The sequence below is a fragment of the Danio aesculapii genome, chromosome 13 (genome assembly GCF_903798145.1).
Source record: "Danio aesculapii chromosome 13, fDanAes4.1, whole genome shotgun sequence".
Lineage (NCBI taxonomy): Eukaryota > Metazoa > Chordata > Actinopteri > Cypriniformes > Danionidae > Danio > Danio aesculapii.
In genome coordinates this window covers 50,764,974-50,787,716 of record NC_079447.1, presented here as the reverse complement: position 1 = coordinate 50,787,716, position 22,743 = coordinate 50,764,974, and the positions used below count along the sequence as shown (strand labels likewise).

The 22,743-nt window shown below is 37.3% G+C and overlaps 1 protein-coding gene across 3 annotated transcripts in view; it reads right to left on the bottom strand.

The window, feature by feature from the left end:
* Nucleotides 1–5,654: 5,654 nt before the first annotated feature.
* Nucleotides 5,655–22,743, bottom strand: part of LOC130239223 (echinoderm microtubule-associated protein-like 4) — a 127,386-nt gene continuing 110,297 nt past the window's right edge. For all 3 annotated transcript variants that reach the window (XM_056470287.1, XM_056470286.1, XM_056470288.1), the window contains 9 exons: nt 19,209–19,334; nt 18,449–18,580; nt 17,716–17,783; nt 16,872–16,960; nt 16,699–16,796; nt 15,147–15,234; nt 14,933–15,031; nt 11,272–11,402; nt 5,655–8,794 (listed from right to left, as the gene is read on the bottom strand). In XM_056470287.1, coding sequence (XP_056326262.1) covers nt 8,294–8,794; nt 11,272–11,402; nt 14,933–15,031; nt 15,147–15,234; nt 16,699–16,796; nt 16,872–16,960; nt 17,716–17,783; nt 18,449–18,580; nt 19,209–19,334 — 1,332 coding nt within the window. In that variant the 3' untranslated portion in view covers nt 5,655–8,293. The remainder of the gene's footprint in view (nt 8,795–11,271; nt 11,403–14,932; nt 15,032–15,146; nt 15,235–16,698; nt 16,797–16,871; nt 16,961–17,715; nt 17,784–18,448; nt 18,581–19,208; nt 19,335–22,743) is intronic.

Here is a 22,743-nt window from a genome sequence, read left to right as displayed (position 1 = left end):
AGATATAAAAAAACACAAACAACTGTATCTTTAAAGGTGAACATCGATGCGCTGACCTCACACTTGACTCATTGAAAACTCTCATAACAACCAAGCCCTTCACTGTTACAACTATCAAAACGCTTACTATACTTCTCAGTATAAAACAAGCCTGTGACATTCAATTAAAAAACATGTCAGTATGCAATGCTCCAGTTTCGGAGTCTCCAATGTCTGATCAAACATTTGAGCTCATAAACCACTAAATAACACAAAGAAAAAACGTCAACCTCTGCATATCAAAGTACATCCCTCCTCACAAAAAAGCTTTATACATACAGGTACATCAATATATACATAATAAAGCCAACACCAAGATTCTGAGAGTTCCCCTTTTGATATCAATCCCGAAACTTTAAGGGGCCTAGAGCTGGTACTTGAGTCACGCCTAAAGTAATATGAATCCCATAATATACTATTATTACATGCGGTAATATGAATGGTCACTTATTATTAGTGGTGGGTCTGTAGTGAATGTACTGTATGAAGTGCGTTCTCCACTACATACCTCGGAGAATTGCATTAAAGGGACAGTTTACTCAAAAAATAAAAATAATACTCACTATTTACTCATCCTCAAGTGGCGTCACGAGTTTCTTTCTTTCTTCTGAACACAAAAGAAGATACTTTAAAGAAAGCTGAAAACCGGTAACCACTGACATCCACAGTAGGATAAAATATATATCTTCTTTTGTGTTCAAGAGAAGAGAGAAACGAGTGAAGGGAGAGTAAACGGCTTTACTCTTTTTGGCTGGACTTTACTTTTGTGGTCTGTGTGAAGTTGCTGAGACTTTTGTTTCAGTATGTTGACTTACTACTGAAACAGAGTGTTGAGTAAGGGGCGGGGCTTTCTTTTCGCACATCATTTAATTAGCGTGCAAATAATTGGGGGTTGGGGTGGGGGATCTGTATTTTAAATAGTAATGTCAATAAGTAAAATAATAGACAATTTACATATCAATTAGACCACCCCCCCTATAACGGTTCATACCATTGCGAATGGAATCGCGACAATCAGTTTATGCGACAAAACGTTCATTCAACAGTCTGAAATTGGCAGATATATTTCACAGATGGACACCGTAAGTGTTCATAAGACTGTTTTCTGGTAAAATAGCGGCTTGTGTCTACATATAACCGGAAAGTAAAGTCAAAATAGATGTATATTAGACCTACAGTGACATCTGAAATAGCTAATCACAGGATGCTGGAGGTCAGAACCAACACTATCTCACGCCAATTCGTAACTTTTTGATTTAGTGGCCAATTCGTATAAATTCATACAATCTCATTTGTAATATTTAGTATAAATTGCTACTCCCCCAATGAAAGTTGCGTTTAGGGGTGGTTTTTTGGTGCCTCGCCTCCTTTTTAATAATTATTTTTTAGGGGTTTCCACCTTTATTGTGATAGGACAATGGAGATTTACAGACAGGAAAGTTTGGGGAGCAGAGATAGAGGAAGGGTCAGCAAAAGACCTTGAATTTGATCGGTGCTATGTCGACGCACTAACCATTAGGCTATTGGCACCGACAAGGCCTCCTTTTTAAAATGGTACATTTTCGTATGACTGAACTCGTACGAATTAGCCACTAAACTGGCAACGTAAAATAGTTACGTTTCCTTATGAGATCAGCCTGGTCAGAACACACTAAACATCCCTCAAATGCCAAAAACTTCAAATACATTTTATTAATAAATTAGATGTAATCTAAATTAATACATAAATTTGATTCACTGAAGCATGTTAACTATCATTACCGAAAAAATTGCCCCCCCCCAATCGTCAATGTATAATTTGCGTACTGTGTTTACTCTTAGAAAAGAAAAACATTGTGGCCGAAGCCGCAAACTGATGCAATCAACAGAATTGCTACTCCAAACGCAGAAGCAAATAGTCAGTCTTTGATTGAAGATTACCAAAACCAACTTTTCAGCCAATCAACTTGTACAGATTCAAAATTTACCTAAAGAATAACAATGTGCGCTAGCAAAATAAACATTGTAAAGTTAAAATTCACACAAACACACTTTAGCTGCATTTGAAAGAGTCATGATGTATTTGCTTGAAATCTGTTGCTTGCCTGGTATTTACTTATGTCATTCAAACATTTTAAAGTGTGGCTTAAGTGTCCTACTGTATAAGAAAAAAGACATTTAAAGCAACATCGACGTCTCGGTGAGTTAAAGTCCTTCCCAATTGGTTACAAAACAAGAGTAGTCCATAAAGCGAACATGAAAAAGGTATAAAAAGTCGACTGCAGACCAGCTAAAAGGCGTTCAGCTCAACACCGACACAACGTTGCATGAAACACACCAACAAAACCAAAACAATCAGGCATCATTCCACAGAAACACTGCTAAAGCCACCGAATATTACATTCGTTTCATGCACTTAAAAATTCACCTGGAAAAACACACAACGTTTAGAGGCAACGGCTTCTTGACATCCTTCAATATTGAGCATCTGAACGCAGATGTTTCATATTATACACGTCACTGAAGATTGTCAGTCTTTCACAACAAGAAAAATTGAACACAAACTAATGTAAATGCATATTTGAACCAGATTTCTCAATCAACACACCAATCGGAGTGTGTAAATCATTGTTTCTCAGATCTTTGTACACTGACTATGCATTTTTTTTAACACTTCGAAATTTATAAAGCGTCTCCAAAAGCTTGTTCTGATCACTCTTCGGATGTAATATTGATTAATTTCTCTTTATTTATAATGATATCTTCATAGATTTTTGTCTGTGATTGATAATTAATCTTTAATGATCTTTTGGATCCATATATCAATGACTATTAAGAGCAAAACTAAATCATTGGGAGCTGTTTTAAAACTGCAAACCCCCTAAAAGGACTTGATGATGGAGGAAACGTTATCTTTGAATGTTTCTCTTGCAAAAAGTAATATAAGGTTGTAGGAAACCATCATTGCTGCATCCCAATTCACATACTATTCGTCACCAAATAGTATTCGAAAACAGAATTAGCCTGTTACAAATCATAATATGTAAAAATTATGTATTCCAATATGCGGATACTCTAATATTTCTGGTAGACATTCGAAGTGCAGATGTGTGCAAACTCTAGTGGTTAATATTGGCCACAATACATCACGCATTGGATAGGAGTTCGATTAAAACTACAAACATGGATCGAAACTGTTAAACTACAAACATGGCGAAGATGGAGATGCTAATGATGAGGTTAATTAATTTATTTCACATTATATTAGGGCTGGGTCAATAAATGATATTATATCTAATCTTGATAAAATTTATGTCAATAATGATAAACTCTGGACTTTTTTACTCTATATGGATCTAATAGCCAATTACACAGCAGAAATGTGCAACAATGGGGATCTAAACGTGTGTTGATTTCGAATTTTCGGCCACTGAGATGTAGAGATTTGAGATGTATCAAGTTCGATACATTCGAGAAGTATCAAATCTTCAGCTATCGAGATGTAGAGATTCGAGATGTATCAAGTTTTGGAGATATATTGAATTCGATACATTCGAGATGTATCAAGTTTCGAGATATATTGAATTCGATACATTTGAGATGTATCAAGTTTTCGAGATATATTGAATTCGATACATTCGAGATGTATCAAGTTTTCGAGATATATTGAATTTGATACATTCGAGATGTATCAAGTTTTCGAGATGTATTGAATTCGATACATTCGAGATGTATCAAGTTTTCGAGATGTATTGAATTCGATACATTCGAGATGTATCAAGTTTTCGAGATGTATTGAATTCGATACATTCGAGATGTATCAAGTTTGAGATATATTGAATTCGATACATTCGAGATGTATCAAGTTTTCGAGATATATTTAATTCGATACATTCGAGATGTATCAAGTTTTCGAGATATATTGAATTCGATACATTCGAGATGTATCAAGTTTGAGATAGATTGAATTCGATACATTCGAGATGTATCAAGTTTTCGAGATATATTGAATTCGATACATTCGAGATGTATCAAGTTTTCGAGATATATTGAATTCGATACATTCGAGATGTATCAAGTTTTCGAGATATATTGAATTCGATACATTCGAGATGTATCAAGTTTGAGATAGATTGAATTCGATACATTCGAGATGTATCAAGTTTTCGAGATATATTGAATTCGATACATTCGAGATGTATCAAGTTTTCGAGATATATTGAATTCGATACATTCGAGATGTATCAAGTTTTCGAGATATATTTAATTCGATACATTCGAGATGTATCAAGTTTTCGAGATATATTGAATTCGATACATTCGAGATGTATCAAATTTTCGGCCACTGAAAATTTATCGGCCGAAAACATGTTATGCCATTTAATAGACCCTCTAATTTTTGTGGCTTCAGTCATCGTTGGGGTACTCTTTTAAATCTGGAAGCATTAACAACTCATATCGAAATATATATCGTTTTTGTTCAATATGATGAGGTTAGTTTATTCATATTTATTTCACATTATATTCGGGCAGGGCGATACATGATATTATATCGTATCGTGATAAAATTTATGCCAGTAATGATAAGCTTTGGACTCTTTTACTCTATATTGATCTAAGAGCCAATTACACAGCAGAAAAAATTGTGTAACAATGGGAATCTAAAAGTATGTTGATATCGAATTTTCGGCCACCGGGATGTAGAGATTCCAGATGTATCATATTTTCGAGATGTAGCGAATTTCTACCAAAAATTAGGAAGCATTAACAACTTATATCAAAGTATATTTCATTATCGTTCAATATGGAAAATAATTATCGAGATTAAATTTTTGCCATATCACCCAGCCCTCTGTTATATTTCATCTGCAACACTGCAAACATTTATAAAGACTTGTTTGATCAGTAAATTCTGAACACCTGAGGAGATTTTTCAGCATAAAAGACTTGTGAATGGCAGATTATCTTGCTGCTGCTGCTTCAATTTAGTAGGAAATTAAATATGACAGAAACGTGGATGTTGTTTCGAGATGATTGACAGGGCACATAACTAAGCAACATAATGGTCCGTAAAAAGTATGCACTATTATATATGACAGTGCAAGTAGGCAAATTGGGATGCAGTATTTATTTATATATTAGTGCTGTCAAACGATTAAACACATCCAAAATAAAAGTTTGTATTTTTTATAATATATAAATGTGTACTATGTATATTTATGTATATATATGCATAAATACACATACATACTGCACAAAATACATACTTCACTTTATATATAAATATAAACAAGCATATTATACAATAGTCATGCATATATTTATATACACAAAAAATATATTTTGTAAATATTAACCTTTTTTATTTTATTATAGGGTTTGACAGCACACTATATATATATATATATATATATATATATATATATATATATATATATATATATATATATATATATATATATATATATATATATATATGTGATATTATTGTGTATATTTCTCCAAAAAGGAGAGAGAAAAAAAACTCTCTCTCTTCCCTTGAATTTTTCCTTACAGACCCTGAGAAGATGTGAAGGAGAGAGGAATGAAAGAAGAACAACTGGCTCACATACACACACACACGCAAGCGCACACACTCACATTTAAGACTTGTTTAATCTTTCCTTTCTCGCATGATAAAAAACAAGAACATCTCAGTCCAATGAACAAAATGACAAGACAGTCCCAAAATTAAACCTAAAAACAATTCGGTCTCAATGAGAAGAGAGTCATTTGGATGAGAGTTTAAAACGGATGCTATGAAGATCTCCAGTGTAAAAAAAAAAAGGAGATGTGAAAGTGGCGCGGTATCTTTGGACAGCTGGATGAGACTGGAACCATTATATATCGGCTGTTTATCACCATGCAGACCTGTTCTTGTTGCAGGTCAAGCTTGTGTGAGAATGTGTTAGCTGTGGATATACTGAATGTCGTGCACAGCTGTACATGGCTATTGTTCAGTTAATTCAAGGCAAAAATGATGGTTAAAATTCAAGGTATCTGTGATCATGGTGACCAGCAGAAGCAGCCTGGAATATTGAGGTCCTTGAGTCCAACGGATGAACCAGGAACACCTGCCTGGAGTCACCAGATATGCACGTCCTATAGTTTTTGGCTCAGGGACAGATGCTATGCAAGCAGGCAAATCAGCTTCACACGCAGTTCCTCCACCAATGTTCACAGAAAGTGAGAGAGAACACAAATGAACATTTAAATGTGATTTAAAGCTTAGTCCACCTAAAAACGAACATTTACTCAACGTCATGTCATTCCAAACCTGTTTAAGTTGCCTTCTGCAAAACAGAAGAAGATATTTTAAAGAACATGAGTGAAATTGGAGCAAAACTGTCAAAAGGTCTGTGAAAAATGCTTGAAAGATCCTTGAAACATTTTTGAAAAATCTTCAAAAGGTACTCGAAAGATCCTCAAAACATCTTTTGAAGAACCTAAAGACATCCTCAAATATTTAAATAAAGCCTCAAATGATCGTTGAAATGTATTGAAAAGATCCTAGAGATATCCTCAAAAGAGCATTGAAACATCTTTAAAGGATCCTCAAAAGAGCCTCGAAACATCTTTGAAAGAACATCAAGACACATTAAATTTTTTTTTTAATAAATCCTCAAAGGATCCTTAAGAGATCCTCAAAAAGCCTCGAAACATCTTTGAAAGTTTCTCAAAAGAGCCTCGAAACATCTTTGAGAGATTCTCAAAAGAGCCTCGAAACATCTTTGAGAGATTCTCAAAAGAGCCTCGAAACATCTTTGAAATATTATCAAAAGAGCCTCGAAACATCTTTGAGAGATTCTCAAAAGAGCCTCGAAACATCTTTGAAATATTATCAAAAGAGCCTCGAAACATCTTTGAGAGATTATCAAAAGAGCCTCGAAACATCTTTGAGAGATTCTCAAAAGAGCATTGATACAGCTTTGAAAGATCCAAAAAGAGCCTCGAAAGATCCGTGAGAGATTCTCAAAAAACCTTGAAACATTTTTGAGATATTCTCAAAAGAGCCTCAAAAGATCTTTGAGAGATCCTCAAAAGAGCCTCTAAACATCTTTGAGAGATCCTCAAAAGAGCCTCAAAAGATCTTTGAGAGATCCTCAAAATAGCCTCGAAACATCTTTGAGAGATCCTCAAAAGAGCCTCGAAACATCTTTGAGAGATCCTCAAAAGAGCCTCGAAACATCTTTGAGAGATCCTCAAAAGAGCCTCGAAACATCTTTGAGAGATCCTCAAAGGAGCCTCAAAAAATCCTTGAGAGATTCTCAAAAGAGCCTCGAAAGATCTTAAAGAGATTCTCAAAAGAGCCTCGAAACATCTTTGAGAGATCCTCAAAAGATCCTTGAGAGATCCTCAAAAGATCCTTGAGAGATCCTCAAAAGAGCCTCGAAATATCTTTGAGAGATCCTCAAAAGAGCCTCAAAATATCTTTGAGAGATCCTCAAAAGAGCCTCGAAATATCTTTGAGAGATCCTCAAAAGAGCCTCGAAAGATCTTAAAGAGATCCTCAAAAGAGCCTCGAAACATCTTAAAAAAATTCTCAAAAGAGGCTCAAAAGATCCCTGTACTATTTTAGAAAGATCCTTACGATATCCTCAAAAGATCTTTGAAACAGCTTTGAAAGATCCTCAAGACATCCTCAAAAGATCAAAGGTTTCTCAGACATTTCAAAAGATCCTCAAAGATCTTTTCTATCATGCCCAGAAGACAGTCAAACAGGTCTGGAATAATATGAGGACGAGCCAATAAAGACCAAAGGATGACTGATTACCCCATAAGTGAAGTACAGATTAGGTAATTAATTAATTTCACCTGTTAAGAACAGAAAAAAAGCTTGTGTTGATTTTGTTTTATTTGTGTGTTGGCCTGTGCATGTGTGAACGTGAACATGTTTGTATCTCAGACTTATTACTCTGGTTTAACTTTATCATAAGGTATCACAGTCACCGAATTGTGTATGAATGTCTGTATTAGTGTTTGTGTGTGTGTCAATGTAAATAAACTGGTTTTGACTACAAATTCCAAATCTCTCACCATCCAAGCCAAACCAATGCCTCCACGACCACAGAACAAAACATTAACAAAACTAAGACACAAACGAAAAGAAAATCTCGAAAGGATAAAAAAAACTGAGGAGACTCTGCTGCTGTAATCCCACAGGAAGGCTGCAGTGTCATGCTGGTGCCTCTGGGCGCGCTATTGAGCAAGAGAGAAAGGGGCGGGGCTGGATGCCTTATAAGGGCGGGTTAAATGGTGTGCCCTCGTCACTGGGTGTGGCTGTATCATCACTAGGCTCTAGGCTGTCCTTTGGGCTCAGAGTGCTGTCGGAAGGGGGCGTGGCATCATCAGAAGGGGGCGGGGTTTCCGGCGAGCCGTCCTGCTGTCCATTAGGAGTGGCCTTATGCAGGGGTTCAGGGGGTGTTGGAGGAGGAGTGTTGGTGTCGGGCTGGGTGCTGATGGCTAGTGAGACTGGCACCGCCATCGGCACAGGCTCAGTAGGAGTGTTGGGGATGCTGGGTACCGATGGCAGCCCGCGAGGGGTGGAGTTGTTCAGAAAGGAGTCGCCGAAGCTCAGGCTGGAGTCGCTGTGCACCAATGAAGAGGTCTTTTCCACTAGACGCCACTGTATGATGCTCATGTCCTTGCCACCCGTGGAAACCAAGTGACTATCGTTGTGCATGAAGCTCACGTTGGTCACGTGACTGCTGTGGGCGCTGTACTTGTGGCTTGGGGCCTGCAATTAAACAACAAAACCAAGCAAACTTCAGATTAATGCATTCATGAATCTCACCCTTTGCTAAGCTCCTCCCTCTTCGACAAGCTTTCAGTATCATCCTATAACTTTGGGCACTTCTCAGGGAAATAGTGAATCATTTCTGTACAAATTACATACTTATTTGAATTTTATTAAATGTCCTGTGAAATTTAAACACATTTTTTGTGTTGGCTTTAGTCTATTCATTTTGAGGATATCTATTAGCTAGTGTGCTCCAAAATAGTAACAAAATTAGTGTTTTGAGGATATAAACCTGATATAAACATCCAAAGCTTGCAGTTTGTCACTTCCATCTAAATAGATCAACTTTTTTTTTCATGTCACCTCATACTTCAGTTTCTCATCTAATCTTCTGACCAATCAAATGCTCTCTATTATCTGACATGCCCCACCCACTTCTTATTTGCTTTTCATTTGATGCGCTTGAGCTCAACCACTCTCACTGGCAGAGCTGGGATTAAAACCAAACGCTACTGGTTGCTTTTTTAAAAGGGGAGGAGCTACTATATGTCCCACCTTCTCTTGATTTTTTAGTTGAGATTATTTTAAGCACATTTCAAGGCACTTCACGGGACCTTGGATTCATGAATCCCACTCAATTGACACAAAAAAAAGACCCTCCCCCTTCTTACTTAAAAAACTCTAAAATGCTAATGGTCTAATTCGATTCAATGCATTATGCTAAGCTAAGCTAAAAGTGACCCTGCCAAAACTGTATGGATTCAAAAAATGGTTCAAGTGAAAGGTTTAACAGTAGGAGTCAGGTAAATCGAGCCTTTAAAAAAATAAATAAAAAATGGAGTGTTCCTTTAATATTTAATAAAAATAAAAAAAACGATGATTAACTCATAATTTAATTACCCGCAAGATGGAGAAGTGACACACATTATATATGATTGTTCACCTCTATATATATGATAAATCACTTACAATTCTTTCCGGAGATACATTCTCAAACGCATTCTCTGAGTATAATATCCTTGTCTATATACTATTGATATAATTTTATTACAAACAGTCTAGTCATGCCTGAGGAGTCCCTTTATGAAAACAAACCATTTGTATTTGACTTACTATCAGTTTAAAATTGTAAATAATGCAGAACAAAAACTGCTAAATATGTACTGTGTATTAGGTATGGGAGTGCATAAAGGATTTTGGATTGGCGTTGGGGCTGTTTTTTTTATACAAACCTGGCAACCCAGAGTTAGTGTTTAAAATAAGGCAGTAAAGATGCAAAGATAAACACACACTCTTTCATCTCTCTGATATTTTAAAGGACACCTATGGCATTTTTAAAATCACTCCATATAAATATATATATATAAATATAAATATAAATATAAATATATATATATATATATATATATATATATATATATATATATATATATATATATATATATATATATATATAGTGCATTTATGAAATGTGCTTTACACAGGTGAGTGGGCTTGACAAACCACATGTAAAACTACTCTCGCTCAAAAAACCTCCCTCCTTCTTACACTAGCACTAAATACTCTGAGCACTAACAGTTCCCTTGTATAATTAGCACTTGTTGTGTGTATTGCCACTTCCTGTTGAATAACCGAATGCCTCCTCAATTGCAAAGGTGGTTTGGACAAAAGTGTATGCTAACCCAGCGGTCCCCAATGTTATCATAGTGGACCGGTCAACGGTTGACAATTTTGTCAACTGTTGGTTTGTAGGCGATGGTTTGTAGGTTCCTAGGTGACCATCAACCGTTTCTCAGAGGATGACAAGCTGATAAAACATTGCGGCGACTCTGATACAAGTTTGATTTAAGGAGAAAATGACACAGCACTGCAGTGTTTCAGTGTTCTGAGTTTGCCCATACAAAGTATGAAGCTGATTGGTCAGTTCTTATCACGTGACTTAAATGAATACGCTCACGGCATTCATTTAACTGGGTGCGTCTGGAATATGCGAGAGCATCACCCTGCTTGTGCTTTCAAGCCACACACCTCCATTGGAAATAACGAACTTGCGCAAACTCTAGAAAAGACGCGATATGCGAACGGCCCCTAAAAGGCCGCCGTCATTTGCGATCCCAGCAGTTGATCTTCTTGCACAGACATGGTGCATTTAGCTGATTTGTTGACAAATGGGTTGCGGATCTATTCCTTGGCAGTTCGCGGGTCCTTCCCTTAGCGAAGAAACTTTCCAAAGACGTCTGTTCCTTACTCATTTTTCAGCTTGTGGGTTAAATTTGGGTGCTCGAGTGACCTCGAGAGAATATGGTCACTTTTCAAAATGAAGGATTTTTCTAAATAAAAGATCAGACTCAAATAATAAATCAAATGGAAATACTTAATAATTTCTTGTGCGGCCCGGTACCAATTGATTCACGGAGCAGTTCCAGTCCGCAACCCGGTGGTTTAGGACTCAATCTAAATGTGTGGTGACTGACCTTGGGCCTAGAGCAGGGATACTGGAAGAGGTGTACTTTACAGAAGTCATCAGCCAGAGCGATCACCTTCCTGTTGTGGGATCTTATCAGCGCATTGATATCTGTGCCATCTGAGCCCTCGGGCCAAACACCTGAAACACAACAAATACATCACAATATCACAACACTGAGTACGTTTACATGGACACCAACACTCAGATTTTAATAAGATTAAGACAATACTCTGATTAAGAGGCTGTTTCTCAATTCCAAGAACGCAGAGAACCGACTTGCGTTCTTGTGAAGACCGGTCTTGCCAGGTGTCCTCGAACTCGGGAGACCACGAGAACAGAGAACGCGTCCTGTGTGGAATGAGATGCTGCGTTCTTCCCGATGGTCATGTGACCTTCACGCATTTTTAATGGAAAATGATTTAAACATTACAGCATTCATACAACGATTTATTGTTTTCCTCTTTTCAAAATATATACTCTGCATAAAGACTTTACAAATATACGCTGCACAATATAAATAAAACAGATTCCAATACGAATTTCAGCAAATAAACACATTTAATGTGTTTATTCCTTTATTAAGAAGTCCATGGTAATGTTTATATTCACAGTTTCATTTAGAGAAACTCCTGAGGTAAATAAGTGATGTCTCTGAACTTTAATAATAAATCTATATAAAATGCTGCGCTTCCCACCTCCACTCGCAATGACTTCTGGGACTTCTAAAGCGAGTTCGGCGCTCAAGTCTGCATCGGTGCGTCCTCGATATCAAGAACACATCCGCAATAGCTTAACGTGTCCTCTGTACTTGTGGTCTTGAGTATTAGAACTGATCTTTGAGAGTTGATGATGTTACTTGAGAACACGAGGACACAAGATCGCTGAAGAACGCATATTGAGAAACAGCTTACCATGTAAACAGCGATATTTGGTGACCTTAATCTGACTATAGTCATGATCGAAATAAACAGAAATCGAATTAAGATATGTGGAGTATTCCTGTTTTCGTGGCATTATTGAAGTGCAATAAACTCCAGAGGAAATGTGGATAGTGTGGTGACGCAATGACATTAATCGATCTATGAGCTATAACAGGATCATGAAAGGAACATTCAAAAAGCAACTCATGTAAACACCATCATATTATTGTCTTATTCAGATTGAGACGAATCAATCGATTACTGATGTCCATGTAAATGTAGTCAGTGACAGAAGACATACTCTACTGTACTCTTCCTAAACAACTACAACCACCAACAGCCTGTGAGTATCTCAACCTTTCAAAATAACTTTTAAAGGGGACCTATCATGCCTCTTTTTGCAAGATCTAAAATAAGTCTCTGATGTCTGATGTTTGATCCAAATTGTGGCGTTTTGGTGACTGTCACTTTAAATTCAAATGAGACTGTGCTCTTTTATAAAGAAGGCTGGGCTACAAATGCCTGTGTGTCAGCATAGTGGCAGATTCAACAACAAGACTGATGTTATCTTGTAAAAAACTGAAAATGTGAAAAGAAGCGTCTCAGAGGAAGGCAGTCTATGGAGACTACAGGGTTCAACTGTGCATCCCAACATAACATTTATAATGTAACCAGATAACCAGCATTAATAAACATTAATAAATGCTGATGGATAGATGGATGGATGGATGGATGGATGGATAAACGTATGTATAGATGGATGGATGGATGGAAAGATGGATGGATGGATAGATGGATGGATGGATGGATGGATGGATGGATGGATGGATGGATGGATGGATGGATGGATGGATGGATGGATGGATGGATGGATAAACGTATGTATAGATGGATGGATGGATGGAAAGATGGAGGGATGGATAGAAAGATAGATAGATGGATATATGGATGGATGGATGGATGGATGGATGATGTATTGATAGAAAGATGGATGGATGGATGGATGGATGGAAAGATGGATGGATGGAAGGATAGATGGATAGCAAGATAGATAGATGGATGGATGGATGGATGGATGGATGGATGGATGGATAGAAAGATAGATAGATGGATGATAGAAAGATGGATGGATGGATGTATGAATAGAAAAATGGATGAATGGAAAGATGGATGGATGGATTGATGGATGGATGGAATGATAGATGGATGGATGGATGGATGGATGGATAGCAAGATAGATGGATGGATGGATGGATGGATGGATGGATGGAAAGATGGATGGATGGATGGATGGCAGGATAGAAAGATAGATGGATGGATGGATGGATGGATAGAACGATGGATGGATGGATGTATGGATGTACGGATAGAAAGATGGATGGATGGATGGATGGATGGATGGATGGAAAGATGGATGGATTGAAAGATGGATGGATGGAAAGATAGATGGATGGATGGATGATGGATGGATGGAAAGATAGATGGATAGATAGAAAAATGGAGGGATGGAAAGATGGATGGATGTAAAGATGGCTGGATGGATGGATGGATGGATGGATGGAAAGATGGATGGATGGATGGATGGATGGATGGATGGATGGATGGATGGATGGATGGATGGATGGAAAGATGGATGGAAGGATGGATGGAAAGATGGATGGAAATATGGATGGATGGAAAGATGGATGGATGGATGGATGAATGGATGGATAGACAGACAGACAGAATATTACGGTGTTACTATTGTAATAATAGTAATTAATAGTAATAATTACCCTAAACCAAGCCAAAATTAAGTATATGTTGTTGATTAATATTAGTTCATAAGTGTACGTTTACTTTACATTTCACTGTAACAAGGGTACTGTAAAATACATATAATCATACTGGAAGACCTTTGTTAAAGCTACCCAACAGTTTTAGGTCAACAATTATTTGGATAAATGTGGTTTACTTCATATAAAATGACTTAAAATGTTCAAAAAATGTGTACAATTTACTTTATACATTACATTTAAAACTAAAATCCTTAATATGTCTGCATTTTAAACCTAGTGACTAATCCTAAATTAATAAACTGAAAACGTCAAATAATTAATAGTAACAAGGGGGGTCGGGGTGATCCAACCTAGACACAAAATACACATGTGCACACTACAACAGACACGCAGACACTAATAGAAATGTTCTCTTCCATCTGTACACTAAAAAAACTGTTTGCTCAAACTACTTATTTTAAATGAGCTGAAACAAAACAATTCTTGAGTGTTTTTGTGACAACTTAAAAGTTTTATGTTCAATTCACCTAAATTTGCAAATACTAATAAGGTAGCTTAATTCCTTCATGCTGTGCCAACACAATTCAATTGTGTGGAAACCATTTTTACAGTGTATATGGTTACAAAAAAAAGTCATCATTTCCTTTAGTGAAGGAAAAGGACTGCCAAGCAAGTGTGTCTGTAAGCAAGAATGACTCAGACCCCCTCAAGACTAAACCACCGACAGGAATAAAGGAGTGTGAAACAGAGTGGAGGGTTCAAATGACAGCCACACACACTCAGAAACTAAACTCTTGAGACACGCATCAACATTAAGACCACCTTCTGCCAACATTCAGACGACGTTTGAGTTGAGGCGTTAAAGAAAGTGAGTGCATGAGAATGATTTTAAAAAAGAGCATCACAACTCTACCAAAACGGAGTGTTCTGAGCATGAAAAGTCCCATGATGCCTCAGTGAACATACTGACCGAAGACGTGGAAGCCGAGCACGCAGGTGTACGTGGCCCAGTCGATGTCTTTGCACTCGGAGCGGTTGCGGATCAGCTTACAGCCGTTTGGAATGTCCCCTGCGGAAAAATAACAACAATAAGACCACATAAGCATTCGATAACCAGATGAAACTGGAGTGCGATTGGAAGCCAATGCATTTCGGGTAAGGCGAGCCTGTGGTCAGACACTTACAGTAAAGGATTTCGTAGTCTCCTGAGTTGGACATGATGAACTTGTTGTCGGGGGACCAGTCAAGATGTGTAATGTAGCTGGAATGTCCCTGAGGAGAGAGATTAAAAGATTTAGCAGTGGGAAAATTTACTATTGCAGCACTCGCAATGATCAGAGGGAAAAAATTTAAATAAGGAAATAAAAATCACTATTGTATTTTTTTTATAGTAAACTATGGTGTATTGTAGTAGAATATAACATATACACTCACTGGCCACTTTATTAGGTACACCTGTCCAACTGCTCGTTAACGCAAATTTCTAATCAGCCAATCACATGGCAGCAGCTCAATGCATTTAGGCATGTAGACATGGTCAAGACGATCTGCTGCAGTTCAACCCAAGCATCAGAATGGGGAAGAAAGATGATTTAAGTGAACGTGGCATGGTTGTTGGTGCTGATCTACTGGGATTTTCACGCACAACCATCTCTAGGGTTTACAGAGAATGGTCTGACAAAGAGAAAATATCCAGTGAGCGGCAGTTCTGTGAGCACAAATGCCTTGTTGATGCCAGAGGTCAGAGGAGAATGGCCAGACTGGTTCCAGCTGATAGAAAGGCAACAGTAACTCAAATAACCACACGTTACAACCCAGGTCTGCAGAAGAGCATCTCTGAACACACAACACGTCCAACCTTGAGGCGGATGGGCTACAGCAGCAGAAGACCACACCGGGTGCCACTCCTGTCAGCTAAGAACAGGAAACTGAGGCTACAATTCACACAGGCTCACCAAAACTGGACAATAGAAGATTGGAGAAACGTTGCCTGGTCTGATGAGACTCCATTTCTGCTGCCACATTCGGATGGTCGGGTCAGAATTTGGCCTCAACAACATGAAATCATGAATCCATCCTGCCTTGTATCAATGGTTCAGGCTGGTGGTGGTGGTGTAATGGTGTGGGGGATATTTTCTTGGCACACTTTGGGCCCATTAATACCAATTGAGCATCGTGTCAATGCCACAGCCTACCTGAGTATTGTTTCTAAACATGTCCATCCCTTTATGAGCACAGTGTACCCATCTTCTGATGGCTACTTCCAGCAGGATAACACACCATGTCATAAAGCGTGAATCATCTCAGACTGGTTTCTTGAACATGACAATGAGTTCACTGTACTTAAATGGCCTCCACAGTCACCAGAGCTCAATCCAATAGAGCGACTTTGGGATGTGGTGGAACGGGAGATTGGCATGGATGAGCAGCCGACAAATCTGCAGCAACTGCGTGATGCTATCATGTCAACATTGAGCAAAATCTCTGAGGAATATTTCCAGTACCTTGTTGAATCTGTGCCACGAAGGATTAAGGCAGTTATGAAGGCAAAAGGGGGTCGCACCTGGTACTAGTAAGGTGTACCTAATAAAGTGGCTGGTGAGTGTAGTTGTAGAAAGTATTGGGTCCTTTGTTTATATTACTAGTTGTTTTGTTACCATAGAATCACCACAACATATTCATTCAAGTACTTTACAATAGTATGGTTCAAAAACACTTCAAAGCAGTGATACTCACAGTGCATTTCCCATATCTGCTGTACTTGCGTCCCTTGTCCGACACCGTGTAGAGGTAAATGAAGTTATCATGTGATCCCACTGCCAGCAGCGTCCCATCTGAGAAACAGCAACATTAAACTGTCTGCTTTACACACACGCTTGCAGAGCAGAAAACAGAAATATGCTGCTCACCGACAGAGTAGCGCATCACTGAGAGCTGCTCATTGCCGTCTGTGTGGATGGCAATCAGATCCCTCGTCTCTGCGTCCAGAACATACCACCTCAAAACACATAAAATCAGGCCATTAAAGCTCTGAAATGCTGGATGCGCAATTATTTCAGTGTTTCAAATGTTCCTCAAGAGCCTCAGGCGTTGCACCAAACACTGCCCAGAGACCTGTGGCTAAATTTCAGAAGCATATGGCACACTATTTCTGGAAGCACGCATATACAGCAGATTTGAAGTCTTCTTCTGATTGGTTTAAATATATTTAAATTTAATTTTATATAATTCCTTCATTGTCTTGTCGGCTTAGTCCCTTTATTAATCAGGGGTCGCCACAGCGGAATGAACCGCCAACTTATCCAGCACATTTTTTTCGCAGCGGATGCCCTTCCAGCTGTAACCCATCTTTGGGAAACATCCATACAAATTCTTTCACTACGGACAATTTAGCCTACCCAATTCACCTGTACCGCATGTCTTTGGACTGTGGGGGAAACCGGAGCACCGGGAGGAAACCCACGCAAACGCAGGGAGAACATGCAAACGAAATAAGACTTTCTCCAGAAGAAAAAATATTATAGGAAATACTGTGAAAATTACCTTGCTCTGTTAAACGCCATTGGGGAAATATTTAAAAAAAAAAAAATCAAAGGGGGGCTAATAACTCAGACTTATTTATATATTTATTTATTATTACTTATTTTTTTTGCAGCACCTTTAAAACTTCATCCTAAAAAGTGCTTTAGACTAAAAATACAAGGACAGCAGAAAGCAAATATGATTACTGCAAAGATGGCAGAGTTTACTTACTTCCCTGAGTGAGTGCCTATGGCCACAACCGAGCCGCTGGGGTGGAAATCTGCACAGTGGCCGTGCTCCTAAAAACACACAAAACACCATCAATACTGCTATATATACACACTTTATCATGATCAAACCAATATAAATCAAGACCATTTAATTATTGGACAAAAAAAATATGAAGGCAGTCAATGGTGACAGTTTTGTTACAATAAATTCCTTCATTTTCCTTCGGCTTAGTCCCTTTATTTATCAGGGGTCACTGCAGCGGAATGAACCACCAACTTATGCTGTGGCCTCACAGCAAGAAGTTTGCTGGTTCGAGTCCCGGCTGGGTCAGTTGGCATTTCTGTGTGGAGTTTGCATGTTCTCCCCTTGTTGGTGTGGGTTTCCTCCGGGTGCTCCGGTTTCCACCACAAGTCCTAACACATGCGCTTTAGGGGAATTGAATAAGCCGAATTGGCAGTAGTGTATGAGTGTGTGTGTGAATGTGAGAGTGTATGGGTGTTTCTCAGTACTGGGTTGCAGCTGGAAGGGCATCCGCTGTGTAAAACACATGCTAGAATAGTTGGCGGTTCATTCCACTGTGGCCACTCCTGATGAATTGGGGACTAAGCTGAGGAAAAAATGAATGAATGTGTGTGTGTGTGTGTGTGTGTGTGAGAGAGAGAGAGAGAGAGAGAGAGAGAGAGAGAGAGAGAGAGAGAGAGAGAGAGAGAGAGAGAGAGAGAGAGAGTCTTACGTCCAGCAGTCTGGTCCACTCGAGCGCATGATCCGCCGAGCTCCACAAACACACCTGTCTGTCCTGAGCACAGGTGAGGAACAGGTCCTTGAAGGGGTGTGTGGCCAAACCCCACAGCTCATCAGTGTGTCCCTGAAAACACAAACAAATTGATACTGCAGCTTCAGCTAAAAAACACACACACACACACACACACACACATCTAATAATGAGCAGCTCTGCTCTGTGTATATATGTTTCGCATTGTGATGCAGTTCCTAAAGAAATCGAATATTAAATGAGAAAACAGTGGGCGTGACTTGTTTTTTCTACTGCGAGCTGATTGGATGAAGTGAAGTAGGCGTTTCATTCAGAAAGATGGGGAAAAGGGTTTGGGGAGAGTTATTACAACCTAACAGACTCCTCCTCCTCACCATTTCTGTTTGTTGTCTAAACTGACAGTTTAAGGGGGCGTGGTTAAGTATGTTAGCCACGCCCAATACCTCAGACAGACCTAATCTGAGAATTTAACTGAAAGCACACAGGAAGTGCATATTCAGATTTCTACTTTAGATTACAAGGGATTTTCTCTTAATGACATGCGCAGATGAATTGTTAAACACTAAACTAGCGATGTGAGCGAACAAAATCAATATGGTCAGTTTTGATTCCATATGTACTTTAAGATTAAGATCAACTGGTTTTGTATGCATGTTTTTTTTTTTGACAGAGAGCTTTGACCTTCTCTAAAGCCTCTCACACTGTTAAAGATGTGTTTTACCTGCACTTCCACCTGGAATCCGTCATTGAAGGTTCCTCTCAGGATGAAGTTGCGTGACGTTCCCACCAGAAACTGATCGCCTTTGCCCTCGGCCACCGCACGAATGGTGCCATACTGATCTGGGACCTGAAGGAAGGCAAACACACATTATTGGGACCTGTATTTTATCACATTGTATTTTCTTAAACGCCACTTTTAGAGCTTAAACAGTCCAAAAATATTAATTAGATGAAACCATTAAGTCTGTGCAAACCAGCTGCAGTTTTAATTCAGTATAGACCCTTTTCCACAAGACTGTTATGACACAGTGGCTGTCTGCGGTGCCCAGCTACGACTCAAGACACTGTTCATATTTCTGCCGGGTCAGGGAACGCCTGACCTTTGCTTTCATTCTATAATAAAGGACTTATTTTTCTACGAAAGTTTTAACTTTGAGAGCATTTAGACAAGAGGTGAAAGTGTAAAAATGTTAATGTCTGTCTGAGAAAAGTCTTTAAAGTGTGAAGTGAGGGGTTTTACAGCCTTAAAACATCTATAATAATTGTAATAAAGCTGACTGCTTCTCGGATTTCACCTATTGGGGGTTATTTTTAAAACATATCTCCTACGATTAACAAGGGATCACTGTACGTGTTTTGCACATTGCTATGATTTGAATGTTTACATGCTATTATTTTCACAGTAAAGCTAATTCCACTAGAGTATCCATTTAATATGATGAACTGTACAAGTAGAATATAACGTACATGCAGTAACATGCACTCAACAAAATACACAATAGTAATTACAAAACACAAGTACATAATTACAGATCTGGCCCTAAACCAAACCCGCTAGCACTTTATTTTAGACCCATTTCGCATTGTACATACTGTAGTACCATGTATCATAGTCATTAAATAAACAGGGAAAAATGACTAGGCACTGACGCTGAACCTAAATTTAACTCATGTAGCTAACTTATATAACACTGTACTTTCTTTGCTAATGTTAACGACAAAATTATTAGTCCTCCTGTGAATTTTCTTTATTATTTTTCAAGTGCTTTTTTCCACACATTTTAAACAACACTAATTTCTGATAACCAGTTCCTTTATCTTTGCCATAATGACAGTACATAATATTTTACTAGTTATTTTGCTGAAGATATTAGTATTCAGCTTAAAGTGACATTCAGTTTCTTAACGAGCTTAATTATGTAAATTAGGCAAGCCATTGGACAACAGTGGTGTGTTTAGTCAAAAAATAAATCATTTCTTAGGGGGGTTAACAATATTGACTATCATTTTTTTCCAGGCAGAATAAAAGAAATAAGACTTTCTCTAGAAGAAATATATAATATAAAATACAGTAAAATATTTCCTGGCTCAGTTAAACAGCACTTGGGAAATATTTGAAAAAGACTTTAAATTTCACAGGAGGGCTAATAATTGACTTCCACTGTACCTCCACTTTAAGCACATATTGAAACTTCTTTCACAACCTGATCACTTGTGTCAATGGCTGTGTCTGAAATGGCATACTTCCCTACTATACAGTATGTGCAAAAAGAAGAGTCGAGTAGTTGCAGCCAAGGATGTTGCTAGAAAGGAAACAGCTGCATTTGGAAGTTAAGGAGAATTACTTATATTATTTATTAAATTATTCATTAATTGTACTTTAGTAATGTCTACCCCAACCCTAAACCCAACCCTCACAGTAATGTATAAACATTAACTATGCTGAGTATTATTAATATTATTTAATAAATTACCCATACATTTTAATAAGGTCTACCCCTACCCCAACCCTAAACCCACACGTCACAGTAATGCATAACAGTAAAAGCCATAATTATGACAATAATTATTTATATTATTTATTAAATGACCTTTTTTTGTACTTCATTAACATCTACCCCTAAACCAACCCTAAACCCAACCATCACAATACTGTTAAAACGATAATTATGCCGAGTATTATTCATATTATTTAATAAATTATCTATAAGTTGCATTTTATTAACATCTACCCCCACCACAAACCTAAACCCAACCATCACAATAATGTAAAAACAGCAATTATGCTCAGTATTATTCATATTATTTGATAAATTACCTGTAAATTGTATTTTATTAATGTCTACCCCTACCCCAACCCTAAACCCCCACATCACAGTAATGCAAAAACAGCAAATATGACAATAATTATTTATATTATCTATTAAATGACCCTTTTTTGTACTTTATTAATGTCTACCCCTACCCCAACCACAAACCCAACCATCACAATACTGTTAAAACGATAATTATGCTCAGTATTATTCATATTATTTAATAAATTATCCATAAATTATTTTATTAACATCTACCCCCACCACAACCCTAAACCCAACCATCACAATAATGTAAAAACAGTAATTATGCTCAGTATTATTCATATTATTTAATAATATATCCATAAATTGTACTTTATTAATATGTCTACCCCTACCCCAACCATCACAATACTGTTAAAATGATAATTATGATGAGTATTATTCATATTATTTAATAAATTATCCATAAATTGTATTTTATTAACATCTACCCCTACCCCAACCCTAAACCCAACCATCACAATACTGTTAAAACGATAATTATGCTCAGTATTATTCATATTATTTAATAAATTATCCATAAATTGTACTTTATTAACGTCTACCCCTACCCCAACCCTAAACCCAACCATCACAATAATGTAAAAACAGTAATTATGCTCAGTATTATTCATTTTATTTAATAAATTATCCATAAATTGTATTTTATTAACATCTACCCCTACCCCAACCATCACAATAATGTGAAAACAGTAATTACGACAATAATTATTTATATTATCTATTAAATGACCCTTTTTTTGTACTTTATTAACGTCTACCCCTACCCCAACCACAAACCCAACCATCACAATACTGTTAAAATGATAATCATGCGGAATATTATTCATATTATTTAATAAATTATCCATAAATTGTATTTATTAACATCTACCCCCACCACAACCCTAAACCCAACCATCACAATAATGTAAAAACAGTAATTATGCGGAGTATTATTCATTTTATTTAATAATATATCCATAAATTGTACTTTATTAATATGTCTACCCCTACCCCAACCATCACAATACTGTTAAAATGATAATTATGATGAGTATTATTCATATTATTTAATAAATTATCCATAAATTGTATTTTATTAACATCTACCCCCACCACAACCCTAAACCCAACCATCACAATACTGTTAAAACGATAATTATGCTCAGTATTATTCATATTATTTAATAAATTATCCATAAATTGTACTTTATTAACGTCTACCCCTACCCCAACCCTAAACCCAACCATCACAATAATGTAAAAACAGTAATTATGCTCAGTATTATTCATTTTATTTAATAAATTATCCATAAACTATACTTTATTAATGTCTACCCCCACCACAACCCTAAACCCAACCATCACAATAATGTAAAAACAGTAATTATGCTAAATATTATTCATATTATTTAA